This window comes from Phodopus roborovskii, unplaced genomic scaffold (assembly GCF_943737965.1).
Source record: "Phodopus roborovskii unplaced genomic scaffold, PHOROB, whole genome shotgun sequence".
NCBI classification, from domain to species: Eukaryota; Metazoa; Chordata; class Mammalia; order Rodentia; family Cricetidae; genus Phodopus; species Phodopus roborovskii.
The window spans coordinates 26,804,950-26,827,925 of NW_026126571.1; the positions used below are offsets into that span (position 1 = coordinate 26,804,950).

The 22,976-nt window shown below is 40.5% G+C and overlaps 1 protein-coding gene across 4 annotated transcripts in view; it reads left to right on the forward strand.

The window, feature by feature from the left end:
• Positions 1-22,976, forward strand: part of Lmbr1 (limb development membrane protein 1) — a 120,186-nt gene that overhangs the window by 58,573 nt on the left and 38,637 nt on the right. For all 4 annotated transcript variants that reach the window (XM_051203151.1, XM_051203152.1, XM_051203153.1 and 1 more), the window contains 4 exons: positions 7,177-7,303; positions 7,915-7,983; positions 8,817-8,881; positions 12,995-13,067. In XM_051203151.1, the coding sequence (XP_051059108.1) occupies positions 7,177-7,303; positions 7,915-7,983; positions 8,817-8,881; positions 12,995-13,067 (334 nt within the window). The remainder of the gene's footprint in view (positions 1-7,176; positions 7,304-7,914; positions 7,984-8,816; positions 8,882-12,994; positions 13,068-22,976) is intronic.

Genomic DNA, 22,976 nt, shown 5'->3' on the forward strand with positions numbered 1-22,976 from the left:
CAGTGAGTTTGATGGGGACATACTGTCTTGGTGTTTCATATTGTTTGTGTTGTGTGATGTGACCTGGGTCTATTGACTTCTTTCTTTTGTTCTATGTCTGAAGTGGGAGTCCAGGCTGGTGTAGAAGCTGCACAACTGGAGCCAGGCTTGGGAGTACGGGGATAGCACATGCAGAGTAGGGTATGGAGGAACACACCAGGCAAGGCTAGTTTGTGAACAGAAAATTTGGAGCTTGACTTTGGAGTGTGGAGATTGGACAATCATATGATGTTCTAGATCAACCCATTAGGCAAGACCCTTTCCTGAGCCACATGTCTGGATCTAGGCCCAAGAATGTAGAATAGAGCAGGCAGGGTTGGTTCTTGAGAGACTCATCAGAGAAAGCCTGTAGGGGAGATGGGTGACTAGAAGTAGGCCTGGGAGTTTGGGGATTCCAGTCACTTTTTAAAATGTGAAACTTATAACTAAATAATTACTAGCATAGAAATAGAAGAAAAGAGCCTTTCTGGGTGTGACGTAGTATATACTGGGACACATCTCACACATTTGAATTATATTGAACTTTTGCAGTTCAGTACTTTTATTTATTTGTTAACTTCATAGTTGCCTTTTAAGTATTAACTCTTTGAGAATTTCATGCAATATATTCTGATCAAATTACTTCGCTCTTCCTTCTAACTTCTGTCAGGACTATCCCTACCTTCCTCACCCACCTGACTTTGTGTCCTATTGTTTTTCTTTTAACATACCACTGGATGGGTCTGCTTCCAATATATTCTTGGGCATGGGGGCATCTATTTGAGCTTGGTTAACCCCCCGGGAGCCATACCCTTAAAGAAAACTGACTCCTCACTCAGTGTCATCAGATGTCAGTGTCCCTTTAGCTAGGGTGGAGGCTTGCACAGCTTTCTTCCCTCTATGCTGAAATGTTGGCTTGCTTGATCTTGTGCATGTAACCTGAGCTACTCTGAGTTCTTGAATTACAGTGGTTCTGTCATGTCCAGAAGACACTGTTTCACTTAGGTCTTCCACTACCTCTGGCTCTTCTAATCTTCTGCCTTCTCTTCTGTGATGGTCCTTGAGCCTTGTGGTCAAGGGGAGGACAGTGTTACAATTGTCCTACTTGAGGCTGAGTATTCTACAGATACTCATTTCTGCACTTTGACCAGTCATGAGCTTCTGTGTTCACTACTGTCCACTGCACAAAGAAACATCTGATGAGGTCTGAGAGTTTAAATAGCAAGTTGCTTTCATATTTGCTTATCAAAACAACATCATAGGTTCACTTCTGGGGTCTGTGAGCTCCCTAACCATGGGTTGTTGGTAAGATTTGAAGTATTAGACATATTTTTCCTCCTGTGAAGGGGGCTTTAAATACAATGAAAAAAAAAAAACAGTTGGTTACCCCCATAACATTCATGCCACTGTTGTACTAATGAGTTCATCTTACCATGCTAATCATTATTATAGTTCACAGGGTTCCCAGCAAGGTAAGACTGTTGTTGACTCTTGTCTCCTAAAGCCATCATAGCATTTTCTAAGACTATGAAAGCTAGCTAGCATGGAGGGAGCTCTAGTTAGTACCAACTTGATTTCTCATGTGTGTGGTGTTTTTAGTAATAGTTTTGGGAAACAACCAAGAGCAGTGTTTTGGAGGTCTCCAGGATCTCTGACCAACAACTAGAGGGGAGATATCCCACACCTGGTACTGGACTTTTTTATTTGGCAACGTATGGCTTCTGGAAGAAGCACAATCCTTTGTGTTGGATAATTCCAATTAAACTCGTGTGTGTGTGTGTGTGTGTGTGTGTGTGTGTTTATGAAGGTTATAATATGGTAGGTTACAATATTGCCTTTTCAGTCATCTTTAGTTATCCCTCTCAGATCCTATTCTTTGCCATACCCATTGTCTTATTAGTTAGGTTTCTATTGCTGTGAAGAGACATTATGACCATGGCAACTCTTATAAAGGAAAACATTCAATTGAGGTAGCAGTTTACAGTTCAGAGGTTCAGTCCTTTGTTATCATGGCGGGCAGTATAGTGGTGTGCAGGCAGACATGTTACTGGCTACATCTTGATCAGAAGGCAACAGGAAGTGGTCTGTGACACTGAGAAAGCTGAAGCAAAAGAGACCTCAAAGTCTGCTTTTACAGTGACACACTTTCTCCAACAAGGCCATGCCTCCCAATAGTGCCTGCCACTCCCTTTGGGGGCCATTTCCTTTCACCCATCATACCCTTATAGCCTTTTCCTTATTTCAACCTTTCTCCTCATTATTTCTTCTTTCCCCTTCATATTACATGTGTTCTACAATCCCACTCCTTTAAGAACTTTCTTCCCACTTCCACCAGTGGTCCCTTTCTAGCTTCCTGGTTTCTACACAAACTCCTGATTAAACACAAGAATTTAATGATTCTAAACCTAAGATCTACATAGGAGAGATAACGTGATATTTGTCTTTCTGGGTCTGAGTTACTTCACTCAGTATATTTTCTGGCTCTATCCATTTAAATGAAATTTCCATTTTTCTTTGTAGGTGAATAAAATTCCATTGTATATAGATACTATATTTCATTACATATTTAACAGTTGATGGACATTTAGACAGCTTTCCATGTCCTAGATTGTCAATGGAGTAGCTATGAACTTGGCTGAATATGTGTATCTGTCGTAGGAAGTATAATGTTTTGAGTATATACCTATCTTTGTTAATGTTCTATTGCTGTGAGGAGGCACTATGACCAAGGTAACTTTTAAAAGAAAGTATTTTATTGTGGGCTTGCCTACAATTTCAGAGAGTTAAGTTAGTTCATGATTGTCATGGTGGGGATGTGGTCAGGCAGCTGGCATTACCCTGAAGTGGTAGCTGAGAGCACATGTCTGATCCTTAAGTTGTGGGGGGGGGGTTTGAGGGGTGAGGTGGGGAGGGGAAAGGGAATTGAAAGAGAGAGACTCACTGATTGAGACTGGGCCTGGAGTGGGCTTTTGAAACTTTATAACCTACCCCCAGTGATTCACCTCCTCAAGCAAGGCCATACCTCTAATCCTTCCCAAACAGTTGCTTAACTAATGGGACCAATAAACCTTTAGAGGCCATTCTCATTCCAACCACCACAATGCCCATGAATGATACAGTTGGGCCATATGGCACATCTGTTTCCAGGGTTTTGAGGAACTTCCACACTGATTTCCATAGTGGCTGTACCCGTTTGCAGTTCTCGAGGAGTCCCTGTACCGCACTTCCTCAACAGAAAATTTCAACCTACATTTTCTTTTTTATTTTGTTTTTTTGTTTTTGTTTTTTTTTCTTTGTTTCTCTGTGTAACAGTCCCAGTTATCCTGGAACTCACTCTGTAGATCAGGCTGGCCTCAAACTCACAGAGATTGGCCTGCCTCTGCCTCCCAAGTACTGGGATTAAAGGTGTGTGCCTCTATTGCCAGGCTAGATTTTCATTTTTTTAATCTTAGCCATTCTGACTGGGATAGGATAAAATCTCAAAGTAGTTTTAATTTGCATTTCCCTGATGGGTAAGGGTGGTGGATGCTTTTAAAAATATTTCTTGGCCCCATGTTTTTCTTCTGAAAACTCTCAGTTCAGTAGTGCCCTTTTAAACTGAGTTGTTTGTTTTCTTCTTGTTTAGGGTTTATTTATTTAGTTCTTGTACATTCTTAGTAGTCCTCTGTCAGATGTGCAGATAGCAAAGGCTTTTTCTTGTTCCTTATAAACTAATTCAGTTTCCTGTGCAGGAAGAAGCTTTTAATTTCACTAAGTCCCATCGTTAATTGTTCTTATTTCCTGGATTGCTGGAGTACTATTTGCAAAGTCCTTATATGAACCTGTATCCTGATGTGTACTCCCTATTCTCATAGACCTTCAGATCTAACAGTTGATCCATTGGGAGTAGATTTGTGTGCTGGATGAGAAAGAAGCATCTGGTTTCATTCTTTGTGTGTAGATACCCATTTCCCCAACACCATTTGTTAAAGACAGAGTCTTAGCCAGGCGGTGGTGGCGCATGCCTTTATTCCCAGCAGTTGGGAGGCAGAGGTGGATCTCTGTGAGTTTGAGACCAGTCTGGTCTACAGAGCTGTTTCCAGGACAGGCTCCAAAGCTGCAGAGAAACCCTGTCTCTAAACAACAACCACCACCAAAACAACCTCCCCCCCAAAGACACAGTCTTTCTTCACTGTGTATTTTTAGTATCTTTGTCAAAAATCAGATGCCTGTGGGTACAGGGACTTATATCAGGTTTTCAGTTCTGTTCTGAGCAGTGTTTCTGCTTTTGTGCCAGTGCCATGCAGTTTTTAGTACGGTGTCTCTACAGTATAACTTGAGATCAGGAGGTACCACCAGATTTATTTTTCTTGTTCAAGATTGTTTTTGCTATTCAGGATATCTTGTGCGTCTGTATGAATTTTAAGGTTGGTTTTTCAGTTTTGTGAAGAATTGCATTGGCCCAGTGCCACTTGTATGATAGGCCTCAGTACTGGAGTGAACTCTTTAGGCTTCGTAACATTATTGTGTTCTCAGGCCTGATGTTTGCTCATGTGTCTCTTTATCTTAGACATTTTTTCCTTGATGTATTTATAGGTCTGTAATAGAAAAGGCATGCTCTTGGACATATGCGAGCTTTGTTAATGGGTGGAGACATGGAGAGGGGAAGAGGAGGGGCCAGTATGATTTGTAATCACATAGTATACTAAGAGGGTCAGTGCCAAAGCTAGGGTGTGTGTTTGGCACTAGAGGAGTTGGCAGGAAAGGTTCTGACATTGAAATTTCCAGTGTTGACATAAACAACAAAGGAGATAATCTTTAGGATGCACAGGCAAGGCTAACCCATCAGTGGGGAGTATTTAAGTCAGTCTGGTAGAAGTCAAGGACAAGGACATCACACAGTACTGATACAGGGTTATCATATGATACACTGGGTCTCCTCAGAGTCTAGGTAAGAATGGCATCCTGGAAGGATTGGAAGGGAGAGGGAATGGAGGTTGTCTGTTAGGGTTTGAGACATTTGTTCATAAGGTTCTTTAATATTTTATTATTTTTGAAATAAAGTTAGCATGGAACTTCTATTTATTTGGAAGTTTAAAAATACCTCGGCTCAGTGGTGAATGATTGTCCCATATGTGTGAGCATGAAGCCTTAGGTCAGCCTTTTAGTCGAACTGTAATAAATAATCATTAAACATTAAACACAATTTTATTTATTTTGTGTAGAAAAATTACACAATATATTTTGATGTTTTCCCTTTCTACCAGTTCCTTCCAGATCCTTTCCATCTCCTTACCTACCCAACTTATGTTTGTTCTCTGTGTCTTTCAAAAAACAACAACAATAACAACAACAGCAACAACAAAAATCCCCACAAGAAACAAAATAAAACAAAAAACCAAGAAGCAAAAATTCTCCATGAAAACACAAAAATGAATTGGGTGATAGTGGTGCATGCCTTTAGTCCCAGCACTCACAGAAGCAGAGGCAGATGGAGCTCTGTGAGGCCAGCCTGGTCTACCGAGTGAGCTGCAGGACAGCCAAGGCTATATAGAGAAACCTTGTCTTGAAAAACAAGCCAAAAAACCAAAACCAAAACCAAAAACCCACAAAAATGAAAATCAAAGCAAAAAAAAAAAAAAAAAAAAAAAAAAAGTCCAACAAGGAAAAATGAAACTAAAAGTCCATACATGAAAATACTATGATTTTGTTTTGTGTTAGCCAGCTACTCCTGAGCATGGGGCCTTCCCTGAAGTGTGGTTCATATTTCCATTGAGACTTCGTTGGAGAAAACTGATTTTCTTTTTGCCAGAGGTTATTAATTGCAGGTAGTTTCTTGGTTATGGGTGGAGCCAAAGTTAAAATCAGTTTTTTGATACAGAATCTTACTTCATACCTCAGGCTGTTCTTGAACTTACTGTGTGTCCTAGACTGGCCTTGGACTATATTTTTAGGGACTCTGAATCCTCCTGCTTCAGGCTTCTGAGTGCTGGGATTGCAGGCAGGGGCAACCATGCTCACCTTGTCTTTGGATTCCTCCTTTCTTGGAATGCTGCTTGTTACTAGAGCTGATGTGTTCCAATATGAGCCTGATTCCTTTTGGTTTCGTAGTCTTCCTTGCCATATACACATGAGCTGACACATCTGAGTAAGTAATTAAAGCCTGTACAGGACCATGGCACTGTGGAAGGGTAGTAGGTAAAAGCCACATTATCCCTAATGTCAGAACACTAGGCTGGTGTATTTCTTCTCTGTGTCCCATGTTCAGGACTGTGGAAATGCGATGTCAGGGTTCCTTGTACCTGTTCCTGCAGTGCAGGCAAAGATCAGCCAAATCGAGATGTGTCTGAGTCTTTGTCAGTATGAAATGGAGGAATGCCAGATTACTGAGAAAACAGGTACACTTACAAGTTTGTTGTTAGAAGTTAGAGACACAAAACAGGGATGTAAATCTTTGAACTTATTCACAGAAACAATCATTTGGTGACTTTTTTAGGAGTAAGAAAGTTTCAACTTAGCTTTGTTTAGCAGTTTCCCAGTCTGATCTTTCAGTCTGACTTTTTGAGATCAGAATCTGTTTTACTTTAAAAATATGTGTGATGATTCCTTATTTTAGTCAAGCCTCATAAACTAGTAGGTCTCCCCATAAACTAGTGTATTTGTGTATGAATAATGAATGGAATACAGTTGCTGTCCAGCAAGCAGTTCGCTAGCTGGTCACTAGAGGACCCCAGAGGCTGCAAGGTGCTGCTGGGGGCCCTTCCTGTTCTGGTGGTGGATGTTGGTGCCCTAGCCCGGTGTCTCCAGTGATTCAGACAGTCTGGCATTCCTTGATTAGAACCACAGATGAAAATCCACAAATGTTCTTTCTTCTGGTAAGTTAAAAATGTTTCTGCAAAATGCTGGTATGGTTGATTCTTTCTTTTTATACTTTATTCCAAGTTTATTATTTTTTAAAACACAATTTTGAAAAGTCACTCTAAACATAAAGAACAAACACTCAGTGCTTTCTTTAATTAATATAGATTTATATGAAAAACATAATATAAATTTATTAAGTAAAATTATATATTTTTCTTTCCTCCCAAAGGATGGTTTTATTCTTTCAAATAAAAGACTACCTACTCATGAGGTGATATAAAGTACTAAAATGCTGTTGCTGTTGTGTTGTGTTTTCAGGGAATCCGAGCCCGAGTTTTGGAAACTCTGGTCATGTTGCTGCTTCTTGCATTGCTGATTCTTGGAATGGTGTGGGTAGCTTCTGCCCTGATTGACAGTGATGCTGCCAGCATGGAGTCTTTATATGGTACATGATTATGTTTTAGCCAGTTCCTATGATGGGCATCTCAGTTTGGGATACAATTATATAGATTTAAAAACTTTTAAATAATTCCTTGTGTGCTTAGCTCTGTAATTTACAACATTTAGATGTCTTTAGTGATATTTATGCAAAACAGTGAATATTCATTGTTTCAGAAGTCTACGTAGTTTTCCATGTATTTTTGATTAATGGATTCTTGTTCTTAAAATTCCATGGAGTGTTTTCTCCCTCTGAAACAGATTTTTTTCAAAAGGGTCCTTTCCTTTCCTTTCCTTTTTTTTTCTGAGACAGGGTTTCACTGTGTAGCCCTGGCTGTCCCTAAACTCACTCTGTAGACCAGGTTGGACTTGAACTCACAGAGATCCCCCTGTTTTTGCCTCCAGAGTGCTGGGATTAAAGGTGTGTGCTCAAAAGGGTTATTTCTTATTCTCTTACTTTAGATCTTTTTAGTCTTAATTAGAAGTTAGATGGTTTATATACTCAGGTAGGCAGTTAAAATGTTTATCTCATATTGCTATTTATTAAGATAAAATGTAGACTATTTTAATTGTCACACTTTGACTTATTAAAATTAAAATGCATTGATAATTTCACAGATCTCTGGGAGTTCTACTTGCCGTATTTATACTCCTGCATTTCACTGATGGGATGCTTGCTACTTCTCTGTAAGTACTTTTCATTGTGACACTGGCAGGAAAAGTGGAGCCATCTTGTACCCTGGAAAACTTTGGCAGTTTTCCTGATGAGATTCCTTAACAATGGACATTGTCAGTTGAGTTATCCCTAACTTTTTTTTATATTTCAGATAAATTTTAATAAGCAGAACCTAGATATAATTGGGTGCTTTTGTTCACTAAGGAAAGCCTTTTCTGCTCTGTTGGACACACGGACACACACACACACACACACACACACACAGAAACTAACGTGTTCCCCATGTACCCCATCCCCCTACATCATGTGCATATTCTTTACATCTACCTCTAGCCCAAGTATAACACTGAATTTACTTTAAATGGAGAGAGTAAAATTTTTTTCTGATGACTTTGTAGTCTTTATTTCAAAATTTGTTTGGTTTTACTGAAGACATCATACTCTAGCTCAGGAATAATATAAAATGTCAAATATAGTTCAAAGGACTTGTGACTACAGTTGTCACTTTTAGATAGTCTTTTTTGGCTCTCGGTTCTAGCAGATGAAATAGTGTGTGTGTGTGTGTGTGTGTGTGTGTGTGTGTGTGTGTGTGTGTGCATTTCTGGGTCTATTAATTCGTTTTAAGCAAGAGTGTTGGTCCTTTATAATCTTGACTATTGTAGCCTTCTTTCATTTACACATTTCATGTGATATGCATGGCCTCCTCACACTGCCCTAGTTTATTGGTGGAGTTGAAGGACCTTCTGACAGAGTACCTGGTGAAGCTAAGTTGGAGATGGGATGTACCTAAAAGGCTCTTTAGGCTTGTTTTTCTGTTTTCTCACTAATGGCTTTATTTCTGCAGTATGCACCCCAGTTGGCCTTTCCCGTATGTTCACAGTGATGGGTCAGTTGTTGGTGAAGCCAGCAGTAAGTATTTTATTTTATTTGGATTTGCTAAATACTTGTGTTTACATATTTGATTATGTAATAAAGATTAAAAATTCTTTTTAGGTTTATCATTCATGTTTTTAAGTTTTTAAAATCACCTTTTTAGGGAACAAAAATCTGTTTTTGCATTTCAAAGTACTAACTATATGCACTTTCAGTTTGTATAGAAAATTTCAAGACAAACTTTCCAAGTGTCTGTATTTTGTGTTTTCATTGCTGTGAATCCAACAGTAATTTTATCTGTTTCAAAACTGATCACACAGCTGACCATGGTGTTAATGTCCCTGATTCTGGGGTATGAGAGGCTTGGGGATTGTGAGCTCAAGACTAGTTGGGCCACAGAGTGAGAACTGTCTACAGATGAAACAAATAAATCAATCAGAGCCCCCAAACAAACACAAAACAGAGACAAAAAGAAAATTTACTGTATCAATGCTGTATTTTTATAAACTGGTTTCTGAGAATATGCACATTGTATCTTGAATTATACTTTTACTCCCAGAAATGTTATATATTTATTCTAAAATGACTTTGAGTGGGTAGCAATATCATGATCTGTTCCTCGTTCTCCGATCTTTGAACTATTTTTGCAGATAATAACTACTTAGCTAGTCCTGGAAAATCTGGTGTTTGTTTCATCCCTTGTTCCCCATTGCCTGCAAACTCAAGTCTCAGCTGTCTACATATTTAGGGTTTTCCCAGTGTTCTGTGCTGCGCCCCTCTTCTGCTCCTGCGCAGACTCTCAAGCAGGTTGAAGCTGCCCGTTGTGGTCCACAGGGCTCCATGCTGTCGGATCTGGGCTTGCTTGTCTGTGGAGTGCTGCTCACCTGCCACAGCCCTCAGCAGTCTCCTGGCGGGAAGTTCAGACAGCACTGTGGTCACAATTGTAACCACTGTACTGCCTTCTCCACACGTACCAGTGTCTGCGGCTTGTGTCTAACCTGGGATATCTGCCGAGCCACTTTGGCCATGGGTCTGTCTCCCCTTGTGGTGATTTCATTAAGGAAACACATTGAGGCAAATATTATGGTAGACGATCTTTCAGTAAACTCTTATTTTGAAAATTACATTCTCTCATTCAGTTCTCTCTAAAAGAGGCTTTGGGATACAGAATTCATCTAGTTTCTTCTGTTTTTATTTTGTTGTTTTGTTTTCTACTTCCTGTAGACAGGTGTTCAATTTCCACTCTTCCTCTAAAGTTTTGTTACTGCTCTGCCCTGTGCTCTAGACCTTGTCTGGGTTTGAGCCTTATCTGCACATGGTAATGAGAAGACAAGGAAGCCACTTACAGTGTGAAGCAGTGTTGACTAACGCAGAGCTGCCCACTCCACCTCCTCCTTTATAAACCAAAGGACTTCTGTGCACTGCTCTCTCTCTATGCTGCCTGTTAACACCGTCACAGCCGTATTGTTTTATTTCCTTCCTTGTTCCTAATATCCAGTGACTGCGGCTAGTTACTGAGTAAAGCATTTGTCCCATGCTGTGTACTAGGTACTAGGTATGTGACACACGATTTCATGCCATCTCAATGACAGACTATAACTTGGGTGTTGTTGGTATCATTTTGTAGGTAAATTGGCTTCAGTCCGGGGAGGCTGAGTAGTTAGTCACAGAGCAGTGTAAAGACAAGTTTGAACCCGGAGCCCAGTCTCCAGACCACTGTTGTCTTTTCCTCTAAGAACTCCAGAGTAGTGATTTCCTCCTGAACTTGCCTTCTCTCCACCTCTGTGTTTACACATGGCTTTCTCTACCTGAAGTGCCTGTTCCCTTCTTAGTATTCAGGCTGTCAATCAGGTCAGGTATTCTAGCCATTAGAAACACTGTCGAGTGTTCTTTCTCTTCAAGTGGAAGTACTTTTTCTCTTTGACCTTTGCTAACATTTTATTTATGCCTCTGTTTTGACATTTATTTTAATCGCAAAGTTACTGTTTGAAATTCTTATCTTCATTGCTGTCCCCATGGGGGTGCTCATGTCTGAGTTCCTGTTAGTTCACAGTAGTGATGAGTCAAGGCCCTGAAAGGCCTTGGAAGGCCTTGGAAGATGCTCAGAGGTACATGATATACATCTCTGTGCTTCTCCTGGTGCCATTCAGCTGTGGTCTGAATTATCAATAATTTAGACTGTAAAATGAAAATCTTAAAGTATTAGGACTTAGGACAGATAAATGTGATCAATTTAAATTCAAACAGCCGAAAGTGTTGGGTAACCCTGACTGAGAGGAGAGTTCTTGTTTTTGCCCCCTCATTGAGTAACAGTCTTGGTTACTCTCCTGATGGTTATCCAGTGGACCTATCATGGACCACTCCTGCTCAGGACTTCATGCTTTCTAGCATGTGCTGCTTCTCAGTCTCGCTAAGATCTCTGGAGAGGTCTCCTTCCCCTTTCTCCTCCTATGTGATGGCCAGTCTGTGTCATTATCTATTATCTACTTTTTCAACTTTTTAAATTTATTCTTAGTGTCTTTCACATCATGTATCTCATTCTCATTTTCTACCCCTGTGTACCCACCCTCTCTCCTTGCAGCAACCCCCTCCCCCCCCCCCCGAGAAAAAAGGGAAAAAACTCTCATCATGGAAGCTGTAGTGTGACATAGTGAGTCACGAAGTAACCCCTTTGTCCACATATCTATACTTGCAAGTGCTCATTGCGAAGAGTCTGGTCATGTCCCTTGCTCATGGCTGCAAAGGATGAACTTGCCAAGGCAGTGCTGTAAAGCTTACTCTGGTGGCGAGGACAAGAGAGAGCTGGTGGGCTAACCAATCCTGCAACTGCCCAGGCCCAGAACCAAGGTTATGGGTTGGCCCACCCCAATATCCACCCCATCTGTGATCTGCTGGAACATGTGAAGGGACCAGTCCTGCAGAGCCAAATCTACCTTTTCTTATTTATTTTTGTTGTTATTGTTTTATTACTCCCAGGGTGGATTTGGTGCTACATCTTTTCAATGATAGCTTAGTGCCAGGCTGAAGGGAACCGTAGATACTTGTGAAAGGACTGGAAAACAGTGGCTTGCTTTACGAACGGTTTTAAATGGTGACCTCATGATTTTAGAGCAACTTGTCAGGTACACAGAAAACAGTTATTCCCATCCTTACTTTACTCTATCAACTCTTCCTTTTTTTTGCTTTCCTGGAATTAGTAGCTTGGGCTTGAGTGATGGAATGTACTACCACCAACTCTGCTGCTTTCATGCCTTCTCCAGAGCCAGGAAGACAGAAACTTCTCATAGGACAGTTATGTTAACAAAACCAGAATTGAAGTTTTAGGTTTTATTAGTTTTTAAGACAGTAAAGACACTATCCCACACAGTTGGTGATTGATGAGTTCACCCCCCCACACACACACCTCCACTGCTCCTCTAAGGCTTTGTCTCAAATGGATTTTATGATCTTAGCTTCTAATACTCATGGAAGAACTTGATGTTTAAAGGTAAAATATGGGATGTCCTGTGTGTCTCTGATAAGTTTATGTGTTTTTTGTTTTGTTTTATTTTTAATACTGAGACAGGGTCTCATTGTATAATTCTGGCTAGCCTGGAACTTGCTGTATAGATGAAGCTAGTCTATATATGGTTGTAAGCTAGCTTGTGGCTGGTGGGAATTCAACCCAGGTCCTCTAGAAGAGCAGCCAGTGCTCATAACAACTAAACATCTCTCCAGCTCCTGCTTACAGGTTTCTAACTTTAGCTAATAGGTAAAAACACATAGGAGACAAATACTGTACTAGATTATCTCTTCCTTCTAGCTCTAAAATAACAGCTTGTGCATAAAGATGCATTTGTTGTGCCTCATTCTCTATTTAAAATCCATGCCATTGTTAGCCCCTAAGAATACTTTATATAAAGTGTAATTTTTTAAGCCTTAAGATATCTAATTTAGATGCATGTAGATTTTGTTATATCAACTTTTGAAGTGTTTGGTTAGTACTAAAATAGAAAAAAACATAAATGTATTAAATATAAAGTATGTAAAATATACTTAGTTTGGATATTTAATTTTGGAGTCCTAGTTATTTGAGTCAATATAATACATGGTCTTAAAACAATTGAGGGTGTGACACTGCATTATTGAGTAGTTTATCTTTCAATTTAGATTCTGGAAGACTTGGATGAACAAATTTATATGATTACCCTAGAAGAAGAAGCACTCCAAAGAAGACTACATGGTATGTATGTAACATGGTTAGATCAGGCAGGAAAACTAATTCAGCAGAGACAGACAATTGAACAGTGGAAATATATACCTTCTCAGAGGCTTACAAGTGACAAAGGAGCTTCCTGACAAAGGAAGATGGGCAGGGCCACATGGCTGGCTCTCCTGTAGGCAGTGGCCACTTGGACATCTGCACTTACAAGGTGCTGCACTGCCAGTCTGCACACAGCTTTGGTGACTTGGGCCTGCTCTTTTCCTTTCTGTTGAGAGTTGAAGGTGAGAGTAGCTTTTCTTAGGAGAGCCTTAGGAGCACTCTTAATTCGGGTGACTTTTATACCAGCCTTGGGTTAGTCCAGTACCATTGATTGGAATTGCTCTGGCTGGCAAGCTGCCTTTAAAATGATTTTAGGGAAGCACCTTAATAATGTATTGCTGTGATTGGTCACTGTAGGCTATTTCAGGTAGAAACTAATAGACTGAATTGTTTATTATATAAATGATTCTAGGGCCAAGTTGATATTTGACTCTATTAAGAATTGTACGCTTCTGTGGCTTATTGGTTAATGTCTACAGAGAGAAAAAATCAAGAAGAAAAGGACATTTCATAATTTGCTGTTTTAAACTTAAAAAAGTATATATATATATTTATATATATACACACACACAATCATAAATACATACATACATACATACATACATACATACGGGTGTTTTGCCTGCATGTATTGGATGACACAAGAAGGCATTGGATCTTTTGGAACTAGTGTTACGGAGCTGTCATTTGGGTGCTGAGAATAAACCTGGCTCCTTTGGAAGAGCATGCAGTGCTCTTAACCACTGAGCCATCTCTACAGCCCCAATGATTTGCTGCTTTTAGGAAAGAGCAGAAGTAGATCCTTAGTAAGTCATCCTCATGGATTTCATTAAATATGACATAATGTTAAGTGCATTTTATTGTAGCCATTATTTTATATTTTAAATTACAAAGCAAAATATGTCTTACCTTTGCGCTGGGAAAAATTACAGAATAGTAAGAGATTCAAACTCTAAAAATGCACTCATGATGCTGCTTTGTGGAACTGATGGTGGCATTTTACTAGTAGTTCATCAGTGTGTGGGCTGTGGGGTATGATTACAGACAGCTTTGGGATATGTGTTCTCTTCAGTGCATTCTTATAGTAAGTGCCCTGGAGAGACTCTACACTTGGCTGGTGGTAAGAAGGACTTTGCTGTAAGGCTAACACTTGTTTTATCTTGAAGGTAGCATGGTGTGTTATGGTGAGCACTCTGTAGTGGCATGGAGTTTCCATGTCCCTTTGAATGTATTAGTATAGCTGAAACATGGGATGCCTGGCTGTGGCTTCTCCAGTGTTTTCTGACACTTGACAGTGTGGGTGTATAAACTGTTGAGTGCTTTTGTTCTTTTTCATAAGCCATGTCAATGAAGTGAAGCCCTACGTGTTCACAGTATCAGTGCCCAGAGGAAGCCACTCTGTCTTGAGCTGTTCCCTTTCTCTTCCTGGTTTTGGATCAGATGTGCAGATGAATTAAGACTGTCTCAAGATGATAGACTAGTTGATTGATGGAGAATAAATAAAAAATAGAAATGAATAAGGATTTAGTGCCCAAACACATAGAGAGTAAGAGGGATACACCGAATTCTACATATGTGCTTGAGGTAGCCACTGCCTGATGCTCCCTCTTAATTAGCAGGAGTAGAGGTTCAGCTTCTGAATTCCTTGTGATCCTTTCAGAACTCTATTCTGTTCCTCATGTAGTCTCCCTTGATGCTGCCTGGGGACTCAAGGCAAAGAATGTACTTAGCTCTTAGTCTCTGTGATAGGTGACAGTAGATGATTCTGGTGTCTGGACCGTGCATCACTATCTTATTTCTGACTGACTTTCCCTGTTACCCAGCTCCTGTAACTTTTGCATGTGCTGCTAATATCTGAAGATTAATCTACATTCTCACCCCTCCTCTTTCTGCTCTTCCATCACCCTTGTGCTGTGACTTCCTACAGCTTGCCTTCACTCTGGCATTGTGCAGTTCTGTTGTGTTCTTCCCCACATGTTATCCTTTTCCCCTGGGACTCGCTAGACATCCTGCTCTCTCTTCCTCTTCAACACTTTGATCTCTTGTGGTCCTGCCATCTCTGCTACCATCTCATGTTCTAGTAGCTCCTTGTTCCTCAAAACTCTTTTCTGATGGCACTCTCTGATCTTGATTTGTCTGTGCTTGTTATGGCCTTTCCAGCCTTTTGGGAAGTTTCTTGACCCTCCTTTTTTTTTTGGTGCGCTATCTGCCTGTAACACCTTGGCATTGCCCTCCAAGTAATCCAATGCCCTCACATTTCATACTTAGGCATCTCTACTCCAAGCTGGCTCTCCTATTTCTTCAGGTCTTTTCTGTCATCCCCCATTTCCCACAGTCCTTCAATAGAGACTCAGCATGCTACTCTCTCAGTAGCCTTCATCCCATCCCCCTCATACCCCAGCTTCCGTGCCCAGGCTATATTGCCCGGCCAGGGTTAGAAGTGGAGCCTGCCTGTGTGCTTCCTTAGGCCCTTGCCTGTGTTTTAGGGCTGTACTGTGTCTGGCGAAGCTCAACCCTGTTACCTCCTGCTCTTTTTAATTTTTGTGCTTACTCCTTGTTATGCTGCCTGCTTTTTCTTCCAACGTGTGACCATTTCTTAAGTTTACTTTAGAGTCTTTAGGTGACTTTTCTTTTAAATTAATTCTTTTATTTTTTTGAGATTGTAATATCGTTATATCACCCTACCCTTCCCTTTCCAAACTCCAGACCCTCCTATACACCCATCCTTGCTCTCTTTTAAACTCATGGCTATTTTTCCCATTGATTGCTGTTATGTACATGTATGCGAGCGTGTGTGTGTGTGTGTGTGTGTGTGTGTGTGTGTGTGTGTGTACACACACACACACGCATACATGTACATATATTCATAAATACAACCTATTCAGTCTGTATAATTTATTTGTATGTTTGTCTCAGGGCTAACCGTTTGGTGTTGGCTAACCACTTGGCATGCTCATCTCTGGGAAAGACTGTTTCTCTCACTCTCAGCATTACTTAGTTGCCTGTAGTTCTTTGTGTAGGGTTGAGGCCTACAGAGTAATAAGGAAAGAGAAGGAAATTAAAGGGATACAAATAGTAAAAGGAGAAGTCAAATTATCCCTGCTTGCAGATGACATGATAGTACACATTAGAGATCCCAGAAATTGTATCAGAAAATTTCTAGAAGCAATAATAAAGTCAGCAGTGTGGCAAGATACAAAAATCAGCTTGCACAAATCAACAGCTTTTCTGTACACCACCCACAAACATACTCTGTCTTACTCATTGTTCTATTGCTGTGAAGAGACACCATGACCAAGGTAACTCTTAGAAGAGGAAACCTTTAATCGGGGTTTGCTTTTGGTTTCAGAGGGTTAATGTTATCATCAAGGTGAGAAGCATGGTGTTGTGCAGGCAGTAGCTGGAGCAGTAGCTGAGAACTGCATCCATAGGCGGCAGAGGGGGTTGGTGGGGGAGGAGGGAGGCGGGAACATGTGCCAAGTGCACATGGATGCTTGGGCCTGGTGTCGGCTTGTGAAACCTCAAAATCTACCCCTAGTGACACACTTCTTCCAACAAGGCCCCATCTCCTAATCCTTCTAATCCTTTCAAACAGTTCCACTCCTTGATGATTAAGCATTCAAATATATAAACCTATGGGGATCATTTAAAAAAAATATTTATTTTTTTATTTTTAAAGCAATCTCTCCCTCCCATTCCCCCATCCCCTCTACCATCTCCCCATCCTACCTTTCCAAGAGCCTTCCTATGGGGAATCATTAAAGTCTCTCACATCATTTGGAGCAGGACTGAGGCCCTCTCCCACCTGTATCTAGGCTGAGCAAGGCATCCCTTCATAGGGAATGGACTCTAAAATGTCAATTCATGCACTAGGGATAAATACTGGTTCCACTGGGAGTGTCTCCATAGACTTCCCAAGCCCCCCAAACTGACACTCCAGACAGCTGTCTGTCTGGAGTTAGTGAACTCCCACTTGCTCGGGTCAGATGTTTCTGTGGGTTTCTCCAACATGGTTTACTCATCATTCCACCCTCTCTACAGCTGGACTTAGGGGTTTGACCCAGTGCTTAGCTGTGGATCTCTGCTTCTGATTCCATTGGCTACTGGATGAAGGCTCTATGATGGCGTTTAAGGTAGTCATCAATCTCATTATAGGGGAAAAGCATTTAAGGTGGCCTCTCCACTATTGCTTTGTCATCTTTGTGGATTCATGGGAATTTCCCTAGTGCCAGATTTCTCATTTACTCCATAATGGTAATGGCTCCCTCTATCAAGGTATCTCTTTCCTTGCTCTCTCTCTCTCTCTCTCTCTCTCTCTCTCTCCTCTCTCTCTCTCTCTCTCTCTCTCTCTCTCTCTCTCTCTCTCTCTCTCTCTGCTTTCCCCCAACTTTACCTTCCCGATCCCTCATGTTCTCCTCCCACTCCCCTCCTCCTTTCTCTCTACCTCCCTCCCACTATGTTCCCAATTTACTCAGGAGATCTTGTCCATTTCCCCTTCGGTGTGTGTGTGGTTCCGTATATGTCCCTCTTAGGGGCCTCCTTGTTTCCTGTCTTCTCTGGGGTGTGGATTGGAGGCTGTTTATCTTTGCTTTATGTCTAATAGCCACTTATGAGTGAGTATATACCATATTTTTCTTTCTGTGTCTGGGTTACCTCACTCAGGATGGTTTCTCTTAGTTGCATCCATTTGCCTTTGAATTTAAAGATGTCATTGTTTTTTTTTTTTTAAACTGCTGAGTAGTACTCCATTGTGTAATGTACCAAATTTCTTTATCCATCCTTTGGTTGTTGGGCATCTAGATCACTTCCAGGTTCTGGCTTTTATAAATAATGCTGCTATGAGCATAAGTGAACAGATGTCCTGGTGGTATATGATTGTTTATCCTTTGGATATATGCCCAAGAGTGGTATTGCTGGGTCTTGGGATAGATCAATTTTCAATTTTCTGAGGAAACTGCCATACTGATTTCCAAAGTGGCTATACAAGTTTGCACTCCCACCAGCAATGGAGGAGGGAGGGTTCCTATGGGGGCCATTTTTATTCAAACTACCATACTTCTATTCACAGTAGTTTCAAAGAAGATAAAATACCTAGGAATAAACATAATCAAGGAAGTGAAGGACCTGTATAATGAAAAATTTTGACCTCTGAAGAAATAGAGAAAGTCACTAGAAAATGGTTCTAGAGCAGAATTTCTGTTCTGCCTGGTCACACAGCTGTTTAGTCCCAAATAAATACATTGAAGCTTTTATTAATTATAAACTGACCAATGATTCAGGCTTCTTACTGGCTAGCTCTCTCTTAATTGTTAACCTGTAACTATTAATCTGTATATTTCTACATGGCCTTATCTTACTGGAGAATGCCCAGACAGAGTACTGTATTCCTGGTAGCCAAATGGTGTGTCTCTGGCACTCTTACCTGCCTTTTTCTCTCCCAGAATTCTCCTCGTCTGGTAGCCCCACCTATGCTTTCAGCCTGGCTACTGGCAATCAGTGCTTTATTAAATCAGTAAGAGAAACGTATATTCAGAGCATACAGACAGACAGGGTATCCCCCATCAATTGAACATTTCATGCTCATGGATTAGTAGAATTAATATTGTGAAAATAACCTCCCCCCCAAAAGCTATTTGTAGACTTAATGCAATCCCAATCAAAATTGCTATTTCATTTTTCACAGAAATAGAAATAACTATCTTAAAATTCATATGGAACCACAAAATACCTGAAATAGCCAAAACAATCCTGAGAAAACTAGGACAATGTTGGAAGGAAGGGTCACCATTCTAGATTTTATTTTTCCCGTTTTTATGAGACAGTGTTTCTTTGTGTAATAGCCCTGGCTGTCCAGGAACTCTCTTGTAGGTGAGGCTGGTCTTGAACTCACAGAGATCCATCATGGTGGAGACCATGGCGGCTGGGAATATGGTGGTATGCAAGTCGACATGGTACTGGAGAAGTCTCTATCTTGATCCAAAGGCAACAGGAAGTTAACTGAGACACTGGGCATGGCTTGAGCATATATGAGACCTTAAAGCCTCTCTCCAAAGTGACACACTTCCTCCAATAAGGCCATACCTCCTCCAACAAAGCCACACCTCCAAATAGTGCCACTCCCTATGAGCTTATGGGGACCATTACATTCAAACTATCACACCACATGACCCAGCTCTCCTACTCATTGACATATGCCCAAAGGACTTGACACCTACTCTACAGATACTTGCTCAGCTGTGTTCATTGCTGCCTTATTCACAATAGCTGGATGACTTTTCTTTTCTGAGGTATTCCTCACTACCTCAGCTGCTGACCTTGTTTCCTGTTTCTCTCACTGTGAAGCCTCTTCTCTTGGCCCTGTGTCTGTCATGGCTGTGTTCTGGCTCAGATGCCAGCACTTGTCTTTATTCACTGACCCAGGGACTTAGCTGATACCATTCTGCCCTCCCCTCCAAGTTGGCTCATTTCCATTTGCATGGAGATACCTATACATTTTTGAAAATTTTCTTTTTACATTATCCATACAAACATTCTGTAGGAGGGCAGCACCAGCCCCGAAAAGTCCAGTGTAATGAAGACAGAGATCATGCATACCAGGATCTGTGATATCAACCTTTCCCCAGTCCTGTGTCTGAACCCCTGAGGGAACACTATGCATGATGAAGGTCCTGGTCTGGGAGACAAACCACACCCCTTTGAGTTCTGCTTCCACCTGGCCTAACAGACTGTCCTCTGTCAGGCCTGAGGTGCTACTAGAAACTATAGGCCCTCCAGTGTGACTGACAGCATAAGATCCAGCTTGCAGACTGGATGCTGGTGTTTCAGCAGGGCTGCCAGAGGCTGGAAAAGGAGGAGTGGGAAAAAGAAGAGATGATGCTCAGAGGCACAAAGTCTTAGAGAGTTAAGTATTAAGAGTTTTGTACCACAGTTGATAATGAAGACAAGTGCTGGCAAAGATGTTGGGGGAATGTAAAAGACAGAAGTAGATCTGTCACATGATCCAGCCATACCTCCCTTGAACACATATCTAGAGGACTTACTATAGAGCTACTTACTCATCAATGTTCATGATGTTCTAGTAACAATAGCCAGGAAATAGAAACTGCCTAGATGTCCATCAACTAATGAATAGCTAATGAATATGTGATAAATTTACACAGTGGAATGTTGCTTAGTTGTTAAGAAAAATGAGTTATGACATTCACAGATAAATAGGTGAAGCTGAAAACAGTCATTCTGAGTGAGGTAACCCAGACTCAGAAAGACAAATACCACATTTTCTCTCATTTATGTATGTTAAAGATCAAAGCTAACATCAACAAATAAGAGAAAACATGTGATACGTATATTACTATATATAAAAAGTTCAAATGGAGCTATCCTGTAATGGGCAACAATTCTCCTACTAAATACCATAGGCTAACAAAAAACCCAGGCCAGGTTGCGTTATCTCTTTGTGAGTTGTTAGCTGGCGAAGCCCCATAGAGCTCTAAACATTACTGTCTGTTGCCAGTGCTTTTGGTTACCCCTCTGAACTTGACAGTAAGTCCCAAGTGCTGAAGATACTACAGAAATCAAGCTCATCCCTACTGGCTAGCTCTTTCCTAGTGCAGGGAGGTGCTATGCAAGCTGCACAGAAGAAAAGTAATCATTGAGTTTACCCAGCTATGAACCTTGGGAACTTCAGTAACTGGTTTGACAAGTCATGCAATTGTGATACATAAGTGACTTTCCTTCTATGTCCTAGGTCTTGATCTCAAAAGCTCCTCTTGCAGGACTCTTGTGCTCCTCATGAGCACAGCAAGTATTAGTCATACACCCTCAAGTCCACCTCCACTGCATACTGCTTCCCCCCACCTTCTTTCTACAGTCCTTTCATTCTCTTGCATTCCTATTTGTCCACATTGGACAGAGCCTCTCAGAGCAGGAAGCTTTTTAAGTGTTCGCCTCTGCTATGCAAGGTACAGACTGGGTGTATAGAATATATGTATCCCCTGGGTGTTCCTTGCATCATTGGGTAGATAAACAAAACAAAAAAATATCAAAACAAAACAAAACAAAACAAACAAACAAACAAAAAAAAAAAAAACAAGGCAGAGCATTAAGAAGGCAGGTTGGGGAAATGAAATTCAGTGAGAGGACATTAAACAGAATTCCAGTGAACAGGTTTAGGAAGGGTGACACACTGGGCCACAGTAAATGGCTGAGTTTGGGCAGGTGGAAATGAGGTGGTTTCCCTGCTGTTATGCCTACAAAATCTGAGTAATCAGAACGTTTGCTTCCAGAACTGCAGAGGAGCCTGACCGAAAGTCCATTACAGTAATTGGGTAGAAAATCTTTTATAATTTTTTCCCCAGTGTTAAGAGGATACATATATCATTAACATACTTAAATGTTTAAGTAATGCAGTAGCATTAATTGAAATAATTAGCTTTTGTGTGTATATAGCCCATGGGTGTACTGGGTAACTTTAGAAGCTCCATAATGAATAGAAATTATTTTTGTTGTTTGAGTTCAAAACCTTCACAGTTCTTTTAAGGTAATTTATTTTAAAATATTATAGTCTTTGAACCATAATTCAATTATGTCAGGTACTATTTTCATCTTTATGATAAAAATTTGTATATAATTTTTTTGGTAACAATTTCTTGTTTGCTTGATTCTATTTTTTTTTTTTTTTTTTTTTTTAGTACTGGAGATTGAGCCCTGGGCAAGCACTCTACTACTGACTGTCTCCAGTCTCTTGATTCTAATCTTTTTTTTAAAGCCTTTCTCATCGAAACTTACATTAACTCTTTATTCTTAGAGCATAGAAGAGGTAGTAGCTTTTTCTGTGTTTTAATACCTCTGGACACTGAAAAATAAAGGGACTAAAAATAATAAGAAATACCTGTGCAGCCTCTTCCTGGACCCTGGTGACCTTCAGCTAGTCTCTGTCATTGTCAATATTTAGAAGTTTGAGTTTCAGAGTTTTGTGAAGATAATGACTTGGGATGTATCCATGGCTGCTTTTTATAAAGCCTTCTGTCAGGCATTCCCCTGTGTCATTGGCAGTTCTGCAGGCAGTTGGGCTGTTGCTTATCTGACATTATTCATATGGAAAACACAAAAGCTTTCTTGACTTTCTTGTAGGGAATTCTTGTAGGTTTTAGGATCATTTGAAGAATTATTTGTGATAGGAGTGAGGTCATTTCCAAGCTCCTTGGCCAAAGAATCTGAATAATAAGAACCATTCCACACACCAAGAATACTTGATTCATGTAGAATACCACACATGTGCATGCACACATTCGTGCATGCACATACACACACACACGATATCACTGAATAAAGAATACCTTCTTTGAATAGGGATATATACACCACATGTAGGGTACTATTGTAGACTATGTGTAAAGATAACTGTATCTGTTTGCCTCTGCATACATATAAACACACACACACACACATATGCCACTGTAGGGAAAATATCTTGAACTTCAACTCTTGGCTTTTATGCAAAATGTCTGGGCACAGTCAGACAGCCTAGACCTGATTATGTATCTGCAGAAAGCATTTGTATATATAGGGATGAAACAATGACAGATGCCATAATTTATTTGGCTTCTTGGGCCCTATAGTTACTTTCATGACAATAAAATGTAGTTCAGACAAATTATTTGCTGCAAGATGAAATGAGTGACTGTGGGTAATATAAACTAAAATGTCAGGAAGGAGGGCAGCTTTGGGAAACAAGAAGAGTGTGGCTCATGTGTCACAGTCTATGGGATTTATAAGAGAAGTTGTATTATAAAATTCACATTTAAAAAATGGAACTTGGATTCAGTG